At 39.6% G+C, this 20,275-nt stretch overlaps 1 protein-coding gene across 4 annotated transcripts in view; it reads left to right on the top strand.

The window, feature by feature from the left end:
* The window catches only part of HEATR3 (HEAT repeat containing 3), a 42,795-nt gene extending 22,768 nt beyond the window's left edge, over nt 1-20,027 (top strand). For 3 of the 4 annotated variants that reach the window (XM_043494750.1, XM_038368082.2, XM_038368081.2), the window contains exons 7-15: nt 884-1,167; nt 2,382-2,472; nt 6,333-6,490; nt 11,625-11,707; nt 12,029-12,165; nt 14,921-15,009; nt 16,698-16,841; nt 16,942-17,118; nt 18,259-20,027. In XM_043494750.1, coding sequence (XP_043350685.1) covers nt 884-1,167; nt 2,382-2,472; nt 6,333-6,490; nt 11,625-11,707; nt 12,029-12,165; nt 14,921-15,009; nt 16,698-16,841; nt 16,942-17,118; nt 18,259-18,381 — 1,286 coding nt within the window. In that variant the 3' untranslated portion in view covers nt 18,382-20,027. Of the gene's footprint in view, nt 1-883; nt 1,168-2,381; nt 2,473-6,332; nt 6,491-11,624; nt 11,708-12,028; nt 12,166-14,920; nt 15,010-16,697; nt 16,842-16,928; nt 17,119-18,258 lie in introns of those variants that run through there. The other variant, XM_043494752.1, reaches the window with a different exon arrangement.
* Nucleotides 20,028-20,275: the final 248 nt, after the last annotated feature.

Here is a 20,275-nt window from a genome sequence, read left to right as displayed (position 1 = left end):
GTCTGAAATTGGTTTAGCTGGAAGAGTGTTGAAACAGACTTTGAAAAACTGTTTTCAAACATGGTTTTTAAAACCCAATATAAAGTGCCTGGGCCATTGAATACTTTGCCTTCAGCTTCACCATCTTGTGTTACACCTTCCAGTTAAGATGCTTAATTTATGATCATTTCTGACATTGAAGTACAATTAACTAGAATTCTCCTATCTAAAGCACTCAGTACCTGTGCTTGGACAGGGAGGGTTTTATTTAATTTATTTTTTGACTGTTTATAGGTCTGACGAATAATAAAATCAAGCAATGTAATGGGAAAGAAAATCTCTCCCTTCGTCCTTTTAAGACCATGAATAGCTCAAAATTAAACTCATTCAGTGTCCTGAAGATTTGCTATATAAATCAGGAAACATGTCACCAGGATTGCCCTATGGAAATATTTTGTCCATCTTCACAAGATGAGGTTTGCCACAGCTTAAGGTTTTGGGCCTTGAATGTTCGATATAGATTGGCACTTGAAAAACTGAACAGAAAGGCACAAGTCTATAGGAAACTCCTGAAATTTCAATTCATAAAGGACTCATACCTTTCTGAAGGAGGCAGTTGTTTCTCACTTTATGCAAGGGATTGGAAATCGGGGGACATGGGTTCTGTTTTCAGCTATGCCATGAAACCTCTGATCATGGGGAAACCTTTATGTGCCTTAGATTCTCCTTTTGTAAGATGGGGATCTGTATCTGTCTTTGAAAAGTACTTCGAGATTCTTGATGAAAGATGTGGCATGGATACTGAGAACTATAGTTAGCACAAGCTCTGGTTTTGCAATGGCTACAAGAAGGCCATGCACCATGTAGCTTAAAGGTTTTGACATTCTAACTCTCCCATGTTTAGGCTCTGTCTGGAATATAAAGGACACCATTCCATCCAGTAGCCAGGCAAGCACAATTAATGCTATCCTGAAGATTTTCTCAGAATCACTAGTGGTGGATGCTGGTGAAACAGTTATTCACATGAAGGAAGCTGAAACACAAAGATTAAAACTCACTGCAGAGGCAGAAACTGAGGAAAATGTGGGTGATACAATAGGCAACTCTGTATTGAATGAAGATGATGAAATGGAAGAACCACCTAAAGGAAAAATCAAAAGAGACAATGACATTTCAGATTTACTTCCAGTAAGTATGGCAGATTGTGGCTGACATAGCGCTTAGGGCAGTGTTATGCTTCTGATAGTCTTTGGTTAACTGCCAATCTCATTTTCCTGTAACTCATTCGCAGAAGGGTGAAACTTTCCCAAAAAATTCAGCCTCAGACTCCTGGCATAGAGAATTTTAACCTGATCTGTTAAAGTTTGGCAAAATTTTATAAGCAACTGAAAATGGGGTCCTATAATGGAAGGTTCACCCTTAATTATAGGCAGAGCTACCAGGATGGTATCAGTGCTATCTCCTTTTCTTTGCCAGCTGGCCACCCAGACAGGAAGTAGCAGTGGCTGCTGGGGCTGGCGCGTGGCTTCCCCCCCTTCCTCTACCCGTCCCCCTCTGGCATAGGACCATCATGCTAACCCCCATCATGCAGCCACAGCCTCCCCATGAAGTGGGAGACGAAGGAAGCCTTGGCATTTGTGCCTGTCCTGTGAAATTCCAACACCTACCATGGTTCTGCTGTGATTTTTTTTTTTAATCCCTGCAGTTTACAAAGGGCCTTACAACTAGACCAAATTTGGGCAGTTTTTCATTGGGACAGCAAAAGGCATATGCCTGACACAAAGCCCAACCCTTGCCAAGTTTCAGGTCCCTGCTCCAAAGCATGGGAGTGCTAGACCTTTTCAAATGAAAGATTGCCAGAATTTAACAAGGGCAAAACAGTAGCCTCCTTCTCAGAAACTACTGAGTCATTTTGGTGAAATTTTTTAAAATAAATTCAGCCCGAGGCAGACACCCAGCCTGTCAAATTTCAGCCCAAATAGTTAAAGTTTATGAAGTAACTGAATTAATGGGAAGTGCCGGGCAACCTTAGTAGACAGTGGTACCAGTCACACCTATAATTCTTTTTTACAAATTATAAGAATTTGGACGTATTGAAAAGGGGGAAAACAGAACAACTCTGAGATTTTGGCAGGTTTTGATGAGATTAGACCTTTCAGGATGACAAATGATCTGTGCCTATTAGTGGGGATAGAGGTTCTGTTAGTCTGCAGAACAAAATACTAAACAATTTCTGAAGTTTGGCACACACCAGTATTAGAACATTTGATATTCTCTTTTCTGTTAGTTTTTTATGCGACACCTATTCACAATTATCGTATTGTATCTGTTTTGGTTGACAATCTAGCTACTTTAAAACTAGAGTGCTATCCTCCAAAATTAAGTTTGTTCGTTTTCTATAGGCTGATAAGTGGGAGCTGAAACAAGTGACAGCCTTACTGATGGCTCAGCAGACAGCCCTGGAAATCATTGTTAATATGTGCTGCAGTGAAGGTATGTAGGCTGCTTTTTCATTGTTACCAAGGCTTCCATTTTTAGTAACATGGTAAATTTAGTTGGACTGTTCTGGGATCTTATCTAACTTGACCTGCTAATCCTCCTGTTCTTAAAAGTGAACAAACCATAGATTTGCATCCTTTAATGCTCCTTACTGTATATAGATACTAAGGTCAGAAGGGGCCATTCTGATCATCTAGTCCGACCTCCTGCACAGCGCAGGCCACAGAATCTCACCCACCCACTCCTATGAAAAATCTCACCTATGTCTGAGCTATTGAAGTCCTTAAATCATGGTTTAAAGACTTCAAGGAGCAGAGAAGCCTCCCTCAAGTCACCCATGCCCCCTGCTACAGAGGAAGGCGAAAAACCTCCAGGGCTTCTCCAATCTGCCCTGGAGGAAAATTCCTTCCCGACCCCAAATATGGCAATCAGCTAAACCCTGAGCATATGTAAAGAATCTCAAGATGTTAATTTCTAATCTTTTTTTCTGTGTGTTTGACATTGCAGATTTGAGGTGTATCAGTTTCAAACTTCCCTTTTTGTTGGAGTCCTTCAGCAAAATTGTACACAATCTGAAGCCAGGTTTCCACTTAAGTTTCACCAGACTTAGCTATGTTGATTAGGGGTGTGTTTTTTGTTTGTTTTTTTTTTTGCCATGACATAGCTGTGCTGTCAGAAGCCCTAGTGTCTGCAGTTATATTGGCAAAAAAGTGCTTTTCTGGTGTAGCTTATTTTGCTGGCTGAACACAGAAAAACTGTATCAACTTTTGCTGGGATAACTGCATCTACAGTAAGAAGGTTTTGCCAGGCTTTCAAGTGCAGGCAGGGCCAAAGACTCAGCAGCTCTTCCGTCTTCAGTTAGGGGCTGGGTGCACTGCAGCTCAGGTTTCAGCTTTTTGTGGTGTTGCTATCCAGGCCCCACCATCAAAGAGGGAAATTTGAACTTGATACCATTGATACTTCTAAATTTATTTAAAAAAAAAAAGGGGGGGGGTGGGAGGGAGGGAATGTTTTAAAGAGTAATGTAGCAAATGTCTTCTTTATGGCTCTGGAGCAGCAACTCTTTTGCTTACTCACTAAATGATAAAATCATCAATGGTTGGTTTTAAAAGAAATGGGACAACACCATTGAAATGTGCATCGTTTGTCCTTTGGACCTTCAGTGTGAAGAATCTCTTAGTTTCTTTTATGACTGCAGCAATGCGAGAGAATCATTAGTTTGTTTTTAAATCATGGTTTATATATAATATTCTATTTTTTATCTCCATTATTGCTATAGGACTTGCTATAGCAGCTGTAGTTGAGCATCTTAGTTGCTTTCTTTAGATTTTAAATAATTACAATAACTCTCTCTGCTTTTTTAATCTGTGCACTAGACATTTTTCTTTTGCAGATATTAAGAACTTTCCTAGTTGTCTTGCAACTATTTAAAAATGTCAGCTTGAACTTCATGAAAGTAATTTCAAAAATTAACTGTCTGATAGAGCCTTTTTTAAATAGTACGTCCTGACTTTCATTTTTATTTAATTTGGAGGGGGAGGGGGATAAATAAATAACAAAGGTTTTTCTAATCCCTCGTTTTGCTTGTGAGAGTTTCCTGGGCAACCCTGAGAGCAACACCACTAAACCTGCCCAGGCCCACCTCTCCTCCATCCCCTTCCTTTATGTGCATAGATCCGCCTCTTCAGTTTTAGCTTTGCTGCTGTTACTGATAAACACTCTTCTTAGGGAAGAGTATGTGGATAAACTCCCCCTAGAGCAATGCATGAAAGTGATGATACTAACCACGAACAAAAGAGAAACTGATTTATGCATGCACTTCTGTGCAAATATACCTAGTACATTGGAAAGAAATAGATTTTTTTTCATTAATTTTTTGTTCTAGTAAACTTAATGGTTATTTGCAGGAATAGTAGGTACAACATTTTCAGCTGGAAATGTGGTTTTCAGGTTGATAATGGCTCTTTAAGAATAACTTACAAAAACCTCTTTCCCCTCGCTACTCCCCCCCACCCCTCCAGTTCTTTTTGTCCCAGGACATTCAGTGCTATTAAGGCTTTGATCCTACATTTGGATCTGTACGGAGAGTGGAGGAAGGTGGCTCTTGAGCAGAATCCTGGACAGTAAATAGGATTCCATGAGCACCTGGATACACTTGCAGGATTGGAGCCTCAGTTTGTTACAGTAGATCGATCTTCTGCTGTGCAATCACATTCTTGTTATGGAGCTGCTATCTTCATCTTGCATTGGCTTCCTTATTCTCTTTTGTTTTGTACCATTTGTCCTTTAGTGTCTTTGCATCCTAGAATTATGGAATGCAACTTCAAAAGTCGGAGGAGAGGCAGCTTTGTACTGTGCTGACAATAGGAATTATATGCGCACAATGTGGCTTAAAAAAGAAAAGGAGTACTTGTGGCACCTTAGAGACTAACAAATTTATTTGAGCATAAGATTTGGTGAGCTACAGCTCACTTCATCGGATGCATTAGGTGGAAAATACAGTGGGGAGATTTATATACACACACAGAGAACACAGGTGCCACAAGTACTCCTTTTCTTTTCTATGAATACAGACTAACCCGGCTGCTACTCTGAAACAATGTGGTTGTTGAAGTATTTCACAGGGCTCTACATACATGAAGCTTTTGAAAACAGGCTGCTTTACTTTTAAAAGGGGGAGGGAGAAATTTTTTTTTCAGTTTTGACTCGTCTCTTCAGCAGTTAGTCTGCCTCTTCTTTTCAATCCTAGTTTATTAGTCATTCTTCTGACAGTTAATAAAATAATCAAATAACTGAGGAGTCCTCAACATGAATATTAAAATGAGTAGCTGAAACTTATAATCTCTGACATTACTGCTCCTGACCATAACGTAAATTTGATCCCCAAGCTACCCACATGTAGGTGATAACTTCTTAAGTAAATCTTGCTGGTTCTGATGAAAACCCTACTAACACCATATATATTCTCTTTGGTAATTTCTACCGTGTGTGAAAATCTGCACCTAGTAAATGAAGATCTTTTTAAACTGAATATCTCATCTAATGAACAGTAATTCATAAGATTTCCTCATTTAATTAGAAAATCTCTTGTGGGTAGCTGCGTATGCTGCTGCTTGTTTACTCAGTAGAAAATACAAACCCCTTGCATTACTACGGTACTATCCAGTCCATGATTAGACGGAAATAAGGTCTGTAGGAATTAAGAGGAATCCGGAGACGGGTGTTCATTTAATTTTCAGGTTGCTTAGGGACTAAGATATTTTGATTTCCGAACTTATCAGCCAGTGTACTGAATTCAGACATACCCTGCTCACCAGGGGGCCCAGGGGAATTAGCTGAATTGGCATGAGACAGACTCCACACCCCAGGTCCTGGCTTCCTTTCAAGGGGGCATAAGGCAGGGAGCAGGAGTCGTCAGGTGGGGTTGAAAATGTGGGTTTGACTGGGAATCATCTGTAATGAGGAAATATATAAATATTTTGTTATATATGTATATTACATATGTATATATGTAAACATATCCCTTGCCCTCTACAGATGCAGTCTTTGAATGAATACAAATATTCCAAACTCAGCATTCTGTTCCATCTGTAGTACTTGATAAACTGAATAAGCTTAACCTAAACATGAGCCTTTTATTAAAATAATTCATATGAAATTGGTTTAAAGTGTCATGCATAAGGCTGTAGGCTTGAAATGTACTAGAGCACTAGTTCCTAGAGACTGTCGTGTAATATTTTTCTGGCGTTAAACTGGGCATCAGACACTAGTTTGCACACTAGATAATTCAGGAGTTGGGGTGCCTAGTTTGTGCGTGACTTCAGATTTCATTTTTAAATCTGTTCTATTCTTAGATCCCTCTGACGACGAGTGGGAAGAACTCTCGAGCAGTGATGAGAGTGATCTGTTTATGGAGAACTCCTACGATGAGGGCAGTGGGCAGCCCATGTCACCCCTTTGCCTCTGTGCTGAGGTTCACGCAGCACTCATGAACAACCTCATTCCAAAGAAGGTAGAACTGCTGTATATCATCTGATCACAACTCAAATTCAATCTTTTCACTTTTCAAAACTAGACCCTAGTTTAGACCAACAAATTATTCTAATCCAACTATAGTACAGGAAGATTTATCTTTAATCAACCTTTAGCGTTTTTTTAAAAATCCTAGATATACCGCATCATTCATACAAGCTGACTTAATAATTCTGTGGTGTAAATGGGACTAGAAAATTCCTCCAGTATGTCAGGAATGAAGTCAGATATTGGGCTTTTCTGAAACTGTACAGGATTTTCCAAGTTGGATATATTAAGGGTGACCTGCATAGAGAAAATGGAAATTGAACAAGCCATGGGAATAAATGCCAGTTTTCACTCCTATCTAGGCTGGGGGAGAATGCCAGAGAGCAAACTGAAATAAATACAAACTTCTCCCCCTCCCCCTCTTAAATTGTTAATTTCTATAGTCCACTTGCCAGTTCTGAGTTTGCTGTTGAGTCCCTAGAACTCATCTTAGTAGGATTTCACAGGCATCAGAAAATATGAAACATTCATTTTTAAAGTGACTATAGTAAAGATTTTCTTAAACACTGTACACCAGTCCCTGTGTGTACACACTTGGAGGCTCTCTCTGCTGCATCAATGCTTAGATTGATTCTCCAGCATGACCATTCTGGAACCTCAACAATTAGCCTTTAACTAGTGAGAAGATTTCTGTATGAGCTGTAAGAGAGGCAAAATAAACCGTCTGTGCTGACTACCCTTCACAGGCTAGATAGAGACAAGGTGGGTGAGGTAATATGTTTTATTGGATCATCTTCTGTAGGTGAAAGAGAAAAGCTTTTAAGCTCCACCTGAAGCTGGAGGTCACCTGAAGAAGAGTTCCATGGAACTTGAAACTCCTTGTCTATTTCACCAACAGAAGTTGGTCCAATAAAAGATATTGCTTCACCCATCTTGTGTGTGTCTTCCTGGGACCAACATAGCTACAACAACACTGAAAACTTCATAGCCTAATCACATCATATAACATTCTTTCTAATCTATTAATTGCTCAAGAGGATGTTAAACAGTGGCTGTTAAAGGTAGACATTTTTAAATCCAGCAGTTCCAGATAACTAGCACCCAAAAGTTTTAAAGGAGGTGGCTGAGGAGCTTGCAGGACCATTAACATTGATTTTAGGTGTTGGAATGCTGGGAAAGTTCCAGAAGACTGGAAGAAAGCTAATGTTGTGATTTAAGAACATAAGTACGGCCTTACTGGGTCAGACCAATGATCCATCTAGCCCAGTATCCTGTCTTCCGACAGTGGCCAATGCAAGGTGCTTCAGAGGAAATGAACAGAACAGGTAATCATCAAGTGATGCATTCCCCACTTCTGACAAACAGAGGCTAGGGACACTTCAGAGCATGGTTTTGCATTCCTGCCCATCGTGGTTAATAGCCATTAATGCACCTATTCTCCATGAACCTATCTAGTTCTTTTTGAACCCTGTTATAGTCTTCGCCTTCACAACATCCTCTGGCAAGGAATTCCACAGGTTGACTGTGTACAAATACTTCCTTTTGTTCGTTTTAAACCTGCTTCCTATTTTTGTTTGGTGACCTCTAGTTCTTGTGTGATGAGAGTAACACTTCCTTGTTTACTTTCTCCACATCAGTCATGCTTTTGTAGACCTCTATAATATCCCCCCTTAGTTGTCTCTTTTCCAAGCTGAAAAGTCCTAGTCTTATTAATCTTTTCTCATATGAAAGCTGTTCCATACCCCTAATTATTTTTGTTGCCCTTTTATATACCTTTTCCAATTCCAATATATCGTTTTTGAGATAGGGCAACCAGATCTGCTCACAGTGTTGAAGATGTGCCAAATATGGTGCCACTATTTAAAAAGGGTAAATGGGACGTTCTAGGTAATTATTGGCCACTCAGTCTGATATTGATTCTGGGCAAGATAATGGACTGGCTGATAAGGGTCAATTAATAAAGAATTAAAGGAGGGTGATATAATTCATGCTAATCAACATGGGTTATGTCAAATAGATCCTGTCCTACTAACTTGATATCTTTTTTTGGATGAGATTGCAAGTTTGGTTGATTAAAGGTAACTGTGTTGCTGTAATAGACTTTTGTAAGGCATTTGATTTGGTACTATATAACATTTTGTTTTAAAATTAAAACAATATAAAATTAACATGGTACATATTAAATGCAATGGAAGCTGGCTAACTGATAAGGTCTCAAAATGTAATCGTAAATGGGGAATCATTATTGAGCGGGTATGTTTCTAGTGGGGTCGTGCAGGGATCGATTCTTGGTCCTAAACTATTTTACATTTTTATTGATAGCCTGGAAGAAAACATAAAATCACTGAAAGTTTTCAGGTCACCCAAAAACTGGGGGAGTGGTAAATAATGAAGATGACAAATCGTTGATAGAGAGCAATCTGGATTGCTTGGTAAACTGGGCGCAAGCGAGCAATTAACATTTTAATACAGCTAAATGTAAATGTATATGTCTAGTAACAAAGAATGTAAGCCATACTTACAGGATGGGGGACTGTCTATTGGGAAGCAATGACTGAAAAAAGATTTGGAGGTTGTGGTGGATAACCAGTTGAACATGAGCTCCCAATGTGAACTTGTGGCCAAAAAGGCTAGTGCAGCCCTTGGATGCATAAATGGGAATCTCAAGTAGAAGTAAAGAGGTTATTTTACCGCTGTATTTGGCATTGGTGTGATTGCTACTGTCATACTATATCTACAATTCCAGAAGGATGTTGATAAAGTGGAGAGGGTTAAGAGAAGGGGCACAAGAATGATTAAAGGTTTTGAAAACATGCCTTGTATAGTGATAGACTGAAAGAGCTCAATCTATTTAGTTTAACAAAGACGAGGTTAAGGGATAACTAGATTACAGTTTATAAGTACCTATGTGGGGATCAAATATTTGATGATGGGCTCTTCAGCCTAGCAGAGAAAGGCATAACCCATTCAATGACTGGAAGATGAAGCTAGACAAATTCAGACTGGAAATAAGGAATAAATTTTTACGTATAGGTTATCAACCAGTGGAACAATTTACCAAAAGTCTTGGTGGATTCTCTATCCCTGGCAATTTAAAAATCATGATTGGATATTTTTCTAAAAGATAAGCTCTAGGAATTTATTTAGGGAAGTTCAATGGCCTGTTAACAGGAAATCAGATGATGATCACAGTGATCCTTTCTGCCCTTGGAAGCTATGAATCTAGTTACTTCAATTCCTACCCTTCTCTGCTCCTATCTCAGCACCGGTTTCTGTGGCTAGCACAATTTTTGTTTTTGCTCTCTAGGCCACTTTAACAGAAGCAGAGCCATGACTTACTGTTTATTTTAAAATATATGTACATATACTTGGATCCTTCTCAAAAATACACCGTATTTTGTTAATAGGTTAAGAGATTTGGGTTGTTAAAACTTGCTTCTAATTCATCTTTATAACTGATGCATCCCAGGAAAATAACTTTAATCCTCCAGTACTTAAAAGGACACCAACTTAAAAAATCGTGTTTCTGGAAAAATATTTCACCTGCTACTTTTACAAGTAACAACTCAGATAACTGTAACTGGCAACATGAGAAAAATACTCGATTTAGTTTGCTTTATTTGACAGTGTTTTGGGGATTTTTTTGCTTAGTCACTCTTGCTTTTTCTATGTAAAGTCAGGTGAGTTTCCCCTGTGTGTGTAGGTTTTTCATGCAGTGATAGGGAAGAGGGAAACATTTTTTTAAAATAAGAAAATGGGACTGTAAAATAACAAAAATTCAAAGGGGATCTTCAAGTTAGGTGTAAAATCTGAGATGAGTTTGAGTACATTTTAAAAAAAAATTGACTGATTTCACATTGAAGGTGTGTTCCTTTGTAATAAAAAGATCAAACTTCCAAACATTTTGTTCAGTGATAGTATGTACTATAAAGTCATATTGGGCACTCTGCCATTAGGGATTGGTGTTTCCATAAAGATGCTTCATTTAACTGTGTCGGTGAAGTAGTTTGATTTCTTTCAAACGAGGATCCAGAATGGCACTGGAGGATCTGAGTAACATCTGATTTTTTTTAAGCCTTTCCTGTCATTCTTTGATAGTCTAATTTGGTCCCTCTTTGCTACCAAATTCTTTGTGTGAACAACAGGAAGATCTTTGGAGGGTCCTCTGGTTAATCTTTCTGTCTTTTCAGCTGCGGGAATCCTACCTAAACTTTTTAACCTTAAAAACTTGATATGAAGGATTGGCAAAAGTTCAGAGTTGTTTATTTTTAAAGTGCCTTGCTCATTCTTAACTGTGAGTTGCGAAGGTAACATGCCTCATATTGTTGTAGTAGTAGTAATAGTTTGGCAGTGTGATAGAATTGAGAACAAAGGGGGTGTCTACATAAGATAAACTGTGTATCTGTGGCAAACTGAATCTAAAATATCTGGCAAGATCCCTGGATTCTGCAGCATTGTGGAAATCATGCAGCATATTTATTTTAAATTGTTTAAAGAGGTTTTCAGTTAAATATGGAAACAAGTAATTTATAATTTAATATAAAAAATATTATGCTAAACCCAGGGCATAACTTCATTGTAGAAGTTGTCAGGAGAGAAGCTGTAGATTCTTTAAGTTGAGTGAACCATGGTTGGAGTTTCTGACATCTGGGGAAGCACTGGAGGTCGTTTGGGATTGTGGGATAAATATATAGGTTAATGTTTCTGCTGAGTGATCAACAAAGAAATACACATATTGAATCTATTTCCCTAAGTTAAGTATCCTCTCACCTTCCTATCAACTGTCTAAATGGGCCATCTTGATTATCACTGCAAAAGTTTTTTTTCTCCTGCTGATAATAGCTCATCTTAATTAATTAGCCTCTTACAGTCTGTATGGCAACTTCCACATTCTCTGAATGTATATATGTATCTTCTTACTATATGTTCCAATCTATGCATCCAATGAAGTGGGCTGTAGCCCACGAAAGCTTATGCTCTAATAAATTTGTTAGACTCTAAGGTGCCACAAGTACTCCTGTTCTTTTTGCGGATACAGACTAACACAGCTGGTTCTCTGAAAGAAATAGCTAACATTAAACTGTCCTTCACCCCAAAAAAACCTATTGCTGAACTTTTTTTTCCAGATTCTTGAAAAAACAGCTTTTCTGAACAGCGTTGCTGTAGACATCTGTATGCACAGTCCATCTTGGAAGCCATTAATTAGAAAGTAGGAATTTCTTTGACTTTTTTTTTACATTTTCAGTGTATTAATGTAACATCAGATCTTCAGTTTCAAGATCTGTTGTACCACAAACATTGATATTTTGTGTGGTTCATCTTTGGTCACCCTAGAGAACTGGACCTTGCAAGTCTGCTACATTGTTTTAGTAACAAGATACAAATATTTACATGCAGATAGTTTGTGATCCCCAGGAGAATTATACCCACCGCAACATTGCATAATTAAATTAAAATTCCTTGTTTATATTGATCATTTTTAATTAATAGAGCCTCAATAGGCATATTTCTTTTATTTACTTTGTTCCAGAATGAACACAGTACAGTGCAGAGCTCTAATATGTCTCCATAGCATTTTGTTAGTATCAGATGTGGATTGTCTTGGAGGAGCTTCAACACTTCAGTCACTTGCACAGCACCTCTCCCAGCTAGTTTTTTCTCAACCAGGTAAGTTTAAGGCCATAGTGTTAAAGAAACTTAACTCAGAAGGGTTTGATTGCTTCTATTATAAATACATTTTATACATAGCATTTAATTTAATACTAGTTTATTACTAATCCCCTCAGCACTGCTTTCCAAATGCAAGAAAACGTGATGTTGGGAATATGCTGCCATGCACCGAAGCTATGTAAACCTCACATAATCTACTTACCCAGGAAAGCTCTGATCGAATAAAGTTTTTGGAGTGCGTAGTATATGCAAGCACTAAAATATAAAGTGACTTAACCTATGAGGGAGCCCCATCCTAACGTGAAACCACAACATCTGTATTTGGCCATCACTACCTGTGATGGTGACAGTTTTTTTTCATTGATCACATAAGGCAAGCTATTTTCAGAGAGAACAGGTCTTCTCCCGAATATGTCTGAACAAATCTGAATTTGAGAGAATTCACTTCTCTGAAATGACATGTCACCAGCATTATAATTCAGGTTAGGCACCACAGGAAGCTATTCCCAAAGTGATTTCCAAAGCTGAAACAAACTCTAGTATTTGCATACTTATCAAAATAGGAAATATAACAGGCCTCCTTTTCTCCGGGGCATAAGTTATGTGTGTATTTTTTGTGTACCACTTTTGAAAGTGTGTATATCTAATAAATTTAATCATTTGCCCCAAACATTTTACATTTAGAACTAAACATCAGAGCTGCTTATCAGATTTCCTGGAATGATGATGATTTAATTTGAATGAAGATGATAAACCTGTTGGACAATGTTTTTTTAAAACAGCACTGTTGTGGAGTAGCAAACTTATCCCTGTCTCAAAAAAGCTTCTGTTAATTCCACTGAAGCTATTATGAAGATTTTTCAGTTATTAATGCTGCTTTTAGATTGAGAGGTGACCAGCTGATAAGCAAGCATGCTGGAAATTAATAGTTTAAGGGTCCATCTACACTACAAGAACAACATTAGCCCATGATTCTCTGCTGTGGATAGGAGTGTCTGATGACAGATGCTCCTAGCTGTAGCAGATAATCATGCTAACACACAATTATTGCTGACAAGCCTAAAAACACTGTAGTGAATTATGTGGACTACTGGTATAAGTAGCTGTTCAAAGCTCCAGTTTCCTAACTGGGATAGGAATCAGTAAGGTGCCACAGCAGGTTTTTACTCTTGCAAAAGCCTGTAAATAGCAACAAAAGCATATTAGGGGAGAATGAAAAGTGTTTAAAATACAGAACAATATGCATGCAAGAAGATGGTTGGTATTGGGGAGCAGTTGAGTATTCAAAATTTTGTGCGCACGATTTGAGACTTAGGTTTCCAGGGTTTACTGCATGCCAGGGGGAAACTAACAGGTGAACATGTTCTTTGCATTAACTGGGGAGATGTTAATATTCTGGGTGCATGTTGGAGCTCAGAGTCCCAGGAAAAAGACTGGATGTCTTATAAATCTGCTTAAGAGAGCTAGGAATTGAGTTTTAAAATACGCACTTAGCTCTTTTGCAGTGCTCCTCTTAGTGCTCCGGTGGTGCTTATGGTCTGAAATATTGTTGTGGGACACTTGTGCTAAATTTTCAGTTTTGGCCTTAATTAGGTCTCTTTTTTTGCGTGCATTATTTTACACCTATATTTTATGTCACTTAGAAGTCCTAGTCCTGGATTGTTTGGGAAAACTAGGACTTTAGACATCTGTGGCATAAGTTGTAGATACAAATACACCTTTACCCCGATATAACACGGTCCTCAGGAGACAAAAAATCTCACCGCGTTATAGGTGAGACCGCGTAATATTGAACTTGCTTTGGCCCCCCCCATTGTTTGTTCCCTGACCGCCCCCTCCAGAGACCCCCATCCCTAATCACCCCCCACCTCCCGCTCCCTGTCCCCCGACTGCTCCGACCCCTATCCACACCTCCCGCCCCCTGACAGGCACTCACCGGCAGCAGCAGGAAGCGGAGCGACGCGGCCCCAGCCCGCTCCACTCTGCCACCTCCCAGCCGCTGCGCTCCGCTTCCCGCCACCGGTGAGTGTGGGGAGGTTGAGGAAAGGACGCACTCCGCACTCACCAGCAACGGGAAGCGGAGCGACGCGGCCCCAGCCTGCTCCACTTTCCTTGCCCCAGCCCCAGCCATGTCACTGCGGGGGGGGGGGCAGTTGGGGAAAGGTCCCGCACTCACCTGCAGCGGGAAGCAAAGCGCCACAGCTGGGAGCTGGCGGAGTAGAGCAGGCTGGGGCTGGGCTGCTCCGCTTCCGCTGCTGCCGGTGAGTGCGGGGGCATCCCTTCCCCCAAGCCCCCTCCTCTGAGCGACATGGCTGGGGCCGGGGTGAGGGAAGCAGAGCAGGCTGCTCCCAGCCCCCCGCTAATCCTCCGGGCTACTTAAAAGTGCCCCCCTCCACACAGCTTCTGCCTCCCAGACCCTGGGGGGAGAGCCCCTGACCGCCCCCAAGATCCTCTGCCCCTTATCCAACGCCCCAGCCTGGCCCGGAACCCTGAACGTGCTGCTCGGAGCAGTGTGTCGGAGCTTTACCGCGTTGTATGCGTTATATCGGGGTAGAGGTGTATGAACGTGAAATTGTTGGCAGTTTCCATCCACAAAGCTAGAGGCCCAGTTTCTGAAATCTAGGTTTTAACATAGAGCAGCACCAATAGATGTGGAATAGAAGGAAATTTTTCTCTGCTCTCAGTGCAGAAAGTCTTTAAAATGATTTGAAGTTTGTTCTGACTCTTTGGCTTTGTGTTTATTTTTGAGCAGAATTTCCTACACACACTGAATTCCTGGAAGCCATAACTAGTGCTATGAGGGCTCTCTTGCAAACAATGGCATCAAAGAATATATCTCAGGTGAGAGATTTTTCTACCAAACGTTGGGCATTCTGGTAGATCGAGGTACAGTAAATTTGTATCAGATTGTACTTGAATGGTTTTGAAACAAACCAATCTTTAAAGAGCGCTAGATTCTTGTAACTTGATGTTTAATGTTTTAAGCATTGTGACAGTGCTTATTAACGTTGCTGGAATTATAGGTTTAACAAAATTCATCCTACTTTTTCTCATAGATAAATAAGGTTGCTGAAAATAATATGCTCCTGCAGCAGGGGTGGACAAACTTTTTGGCCTGAAGGCCACATCTGGATATGGAAATTGTATGGCGGGCTATGAATTCTCACAAAATTGGGGGGTGGGGAGAGGATGAGAGTTCTGGCTGGGGGTGTGGGCTCTGGGGTGGGGCCAGAAATGAGGAGATTAGGGTGCAGGAGGGGGCTCTGGTCTTGGGCAGGAGGTTAGAGTGTGGGGGAGGCGGGCGGATGAGGGCTCCAGCTGGAAGTGCAGGCTATGGTGTGGGGCCATGGATAAGGGGTTTGGAGTACAGGAGGGGGGCTCTGGGCTGGGATTGAGGATTTTGGAGAGCAGGAGGGGGATCACGGTTGGAGCTAGGGGGGTGGCTCGGGTGCAGGCTCCAGGTGACGCTTACCTCAAGCAGCTCCCTGAAGCAGCGGCACGTCCCCCCTTCGCCTCCTATGCTGAGGTGCAGCCAGGTGGCTCTGTGCGTTGCCCTGTCTGCAGGCACCGCCCCCACAGCTCCCATTGGCCATGGTTCCCAGCCAATGGGAGCTGCGGGGGTGGGGGCAGTGTGCAGAGCCCTCTGGCTACCCCTATGCGTAGGAGACGGAGGGGGGACATGCTGGCCACTTCCCGGGAGCTGCACAGAGCCACGGCACATGCGGAGTGGGGCAAGCCCCCGACCAGCTTCCCAGCAGGACCTCGAGGGCTGGATTAAAAGGTCTTGACGGGCCGGATGTAGACCCCTGGCCATAGTTTGCCCACCCCGTCCTAGAAACCTTTCACGCTAATTCTGAGCCTGGTGGTTATTTCATATACATATTTAAAGAAAAACAGTTGGGTTAACTTTTTCAAAAACAAATGTAAAACCGAGTAAAATGTAAAAGCTGTATCTGTTTGTGCAGCAGCCACAGTTTTTAACTTTTTGTGTGTTAAACTACCAAGGCTAGTGGTGGTTTCTTTCTCACTTAATAGCTTCAAGACTGTATGCCTTTCTAGAAGATGTACTTGAACCAATAACTTGTATGGCTAATTATAGCGGTTACTGGGGGAAATGTGATATTCTTATCAGACTAGATGACCTAATGGTCTTTTCTGGCTTTAAATGCTATGAATTTATGAATAAAGAGTTTCTGTAGTGTTTATTAATGGCTTAGAAGGAGTTATTCAAATATTTCAGGTAAATATGTGGCTTTGGTTCAGGCTTTTTACTTACAGAGACATGACAATAAGTCTTGAGCCTTTTCTGGAGGAAATTCCTGAAGGAGTAAAAGGATAGTTTAATAATCTCCATGCTGATTCCATCTTCAGTTTTAACTTTTTTCATAATATACTGATGCTGCTTATCTGCTATAGGTTTGTCTGTCTTATATAGATGCAAATGACCTAAAGATTTTTCTTTGAAATAGTATTTCTCTGGAAATTTAAATTTGTCTGACATTTACTTTTCTTCCCTTTTTTTTAAACAGTGTATGACTCCTGAGCAGCTGATAACTTTATGTGAAGCAGGTATTCATAGCAGTAATATCAGTGTTAGAGTAAATGTAGTTAGCATCCTGGGAATTGCTGGCAGCGTGCTGGCAAAAGTAGAAGATACAGCTGAAACACTAAAGGTAAAAAATACATTGGTAGCAACCCCTAAACTGCTTTAGTGGAAATTATTTGCCATTGTTTTATAATGCCATGGTTTTAAAAATAAGTATCTCTTTTCAGATGATTGGAAAATTTCTTCTTGAGGTTGCTATGAAGGATTCTTCTCTTGTGGTAGCTGGAGAAGCTCTGGATGCTCTCTTTGATGTTTTTGCAGATGGGAAAGAGGCTGAAAAAGCAGCAGTTCAAATTAAATTGCTCCCTGCACTGAAAGAATTCCAGCCAGTCTTCAAAATGAGGGTAGGCATCTCACAAACAAGTAACCAGTCCAAGGCCTCAAAACACAGTGCAAGTTAACACTTGAGATTAGTTTAGCTGCTTGTACTACCAGGAAATGTATGTGAAATATGCCCACATGATTTTAAACAATTCAGTGCACAGAAGAGAGCACAAAAACAAACCTCACTTACTCTTAGTATGCTTTAGATGGAAAGAAAAGTTCCTTTCTTGACCATCAATTTAATCAGAGGCATAAAGAAATAATCCCATATTTACTATGAGGCACCTTTGGTGTCTAAGTTATTGTCCATCTTTTTCTGAAATCCTGGTAAGTTGATTCTGCCAATTCCTCCATGGGTAGAGAGGGCCAAACATGGTTAACCTTTAGAGAGGAATCCTCTTCTGAAACTAGTTTGACTTCTTGTTTTAATTTGCATGGGTGTCCAGATGTGCATATATTTATCCTATTGCTGCTTAGTTAAGATAGGTCTTAACCAGAATCCTTTACTGGTAAGTGACATTATACAAGTGAAACTTCCGATCTCTCAAATTATTATTTTTTTCCTTTAAAAGGAGGTAAATTTTCAAAGCATTGTATTGCTTTAGCCAGGTGACACCCAGTAGGCTAAAAGCTCCAATATACTTTTAAAATAGATACCTTTTTATTTCTGTAGTTTATTGCTGGATGACCTACTGTCTATTAGCCCATCATTCTAGGGCACAACAAATTCACGGCTGTCATACTCCACCAATTGACCCTTCATTAAATGTGGGGGTGCTTTGCACTTTATTTTATTTCTGAATGCAGTGCTAGGTCTTTTCCCTAAAATATCTACAGAGGATAAATACATGTTTATACATAAATACAGATTTAACTCTGAAATCGGATACCAATAATAGTACTGGTCAGATATCTGGCAGTGACCTGTCTTCATTGTGGGGGGATTCTGTGTTGCAGTAAAATGTCTTATAGTATGAATTGCTAACCATTTTGTGTGTGTGCGCGCACGTGTGTGCTGTGAATTGACTGTTTTTGAATAATTGAAAGGCAGGAGCATCATATCCTGCCAGAGAGTATCAGAGGAGTGCTTGGCTGTCCTAATCTGAAAAGCTGCCTTCTCAGTTTGTGTGTGTGTGTGTAATTTTTTTTTTTTATTGCAGATGCGGAAAGAAGGAAAAGGACAGTACAGTACAGATCAGTTGTGTGTTCTTGACAATGTAAAAATGAATTTGAGAAGATTCATTGCCTATCAAGAGAAATTAGGAGGGAAAAAGACTACTTGAAACGGACTTTAAATTAAGGTTTTCTTTATTGATTGTCAAATATGTAAGTTTTGAATTCTAGAATTTTGGGGAGCGGGAGTTCTGTTTTTATGTTAACATTGCATTTCTTACATTATGTATATTTTATACTCTCTGAGAAGATGCACTATTAAAGCTGGATTCAGCATATTAAAATATTGCATTACTTTGAAATTCCATGTTAATGCTTGTAGGAAATGGTGTTGCAATCTTGGGATATGTAAATACAGTTTACTCTCATTGTGTGGAAACCTTCATATACCCTGGCACAAAACTATACCACAAGGAATTAGTTAAAAAAATAAAATCACAGTTACCTACAAAGTTGAGAAAACCCATAAGAAGCCTAGATTTTTTTTTTTTTTTTAGATCTAAGTAGCGGCTGAATGCCTAAGAAAGTTAACGTGTACTGTCAGCTATGTTTAAAATTGAAAGGGCAGCTTTGGCAAGTTTCCTGAGCAAAGTATGATAGGTACATAGATTGTGATCAGCATTTGGACTTTTTTTTGTCCTCCGAGGCTTATCAAAGAAGAAGCTATGTCAAATTCACTTTCATCCAGTGTAATAAATTCCTACATGACAAGTAATTATTGTGGAAGTTAGTTTAGAAGAAACCTGCAAAAGATATTTGGCCTGGTTTTTACTTCATTTTGTGGGTGTTCAACTTTCTGAAAATCAGTTCAATAGGCTTTACTTCACTTCTGTAGATCCTACATTTAAGGTAAAAGTTTGGATTCGGGAAGTAATACACCTAATAACAAATACAGCTATTTTTGTAGTGAAATGTGATATAAAAAAGATTTTTATAAAAATTGTTGAACTGATATCTACTCAAATGTGTTTGTTAGAGATTTTAAACTGAGACCTGTGAAATGCCTGTAAAATACATTACCTATTTTTGAAGAAGTGTCATTGATTATGGATGCATAAAGGCAAAGATGGACTTTTTATATATGAAATTTTTTTTATTAATTTCTTACTTTTGTTTTCATGAACAAATTATCTCAAATACATGATGTAGAAAAATAAGTTTAGGGGATGTGTGAATGTGTGGCTTTGGAGAACTGGGAATGCAGACATTACATCTAAAAACCAATCAGTTATATTCATTATGTGAGGTGGGGACATATTCAAAGACCAGTAAAATTGGGAAGAATTGAACACTTTGAAGATGTCAAATATTGTATAAAATTTTTGGAGGGTGGAGAGGTATTTTTAGAGCTTGCCTGTTAAGCCTTGTTGCATGATTGAAATGGAATATTTGAAGACTTTAGTGTTCTGATGCTATTGTGCCAGTCCGCAGAGATTTTAGTAGCTAACACTAAAATGGATTCTTCTAAATACTGAACATTTTAACTCTAATGATCAGATTTTTACCCCTGTCAGCCCTGGAATTTTTACCAGATTCCAGGAATGGATGTATTTTGCTTTACTGTTCTGTGTCCTAGTCCCAGTGAGGAGAAGAAAAAATATATTACTTAATTCCTCTGGAAGAGGAGATTCTATTAACGGCTTCTGTGTGGTTTTCTTTTTTGGATAACGTTGAGTTTGTCCATAGGAATGATTTGTATATTTACAAAGTGTGAACTAGCAGACTTTTAATAAAATATTTTTTGCAGTAAAAGTTAGAGAACTTAGTGTTGAAAAATTAACTTGGTGGTATTCTTCAAGAATTCTTTAGTTCAAACAGGAATTAATTCAGGGAAGACCTATGACCTGTGTTATGCAGGTTGTCATTCTGCATCCTACAACTCAGATACCTCTGGGCTAGTCCCCTCCTGTCTACAGTTTCTGCAGGCAGTGAGAATCTGTAGCACAACCCATGCTATCCATGCCCCTTCTCCAGCCTCCTGCCAGATCTTCTGCTTCTGCAAAA

This window comes from Dermochelys coriacea, chromosome 12, assembly GCF_009764565.3.
Source record: "Dermochelys coriacea isolate rDerCor1 chromosome 12, rDerCor1.pri.v4, whole genome shotgun sequence".
Taxonomy (NCBI): domain Eukaryota; kingdom Metazoa; phylum Chordata; order Testudines; family Dermochelyidae; genus Dermochelys; species Dermochelys coriacea.
This window is presented reverse-complemented; position numbering and strand designations above follow the sequence as displayed.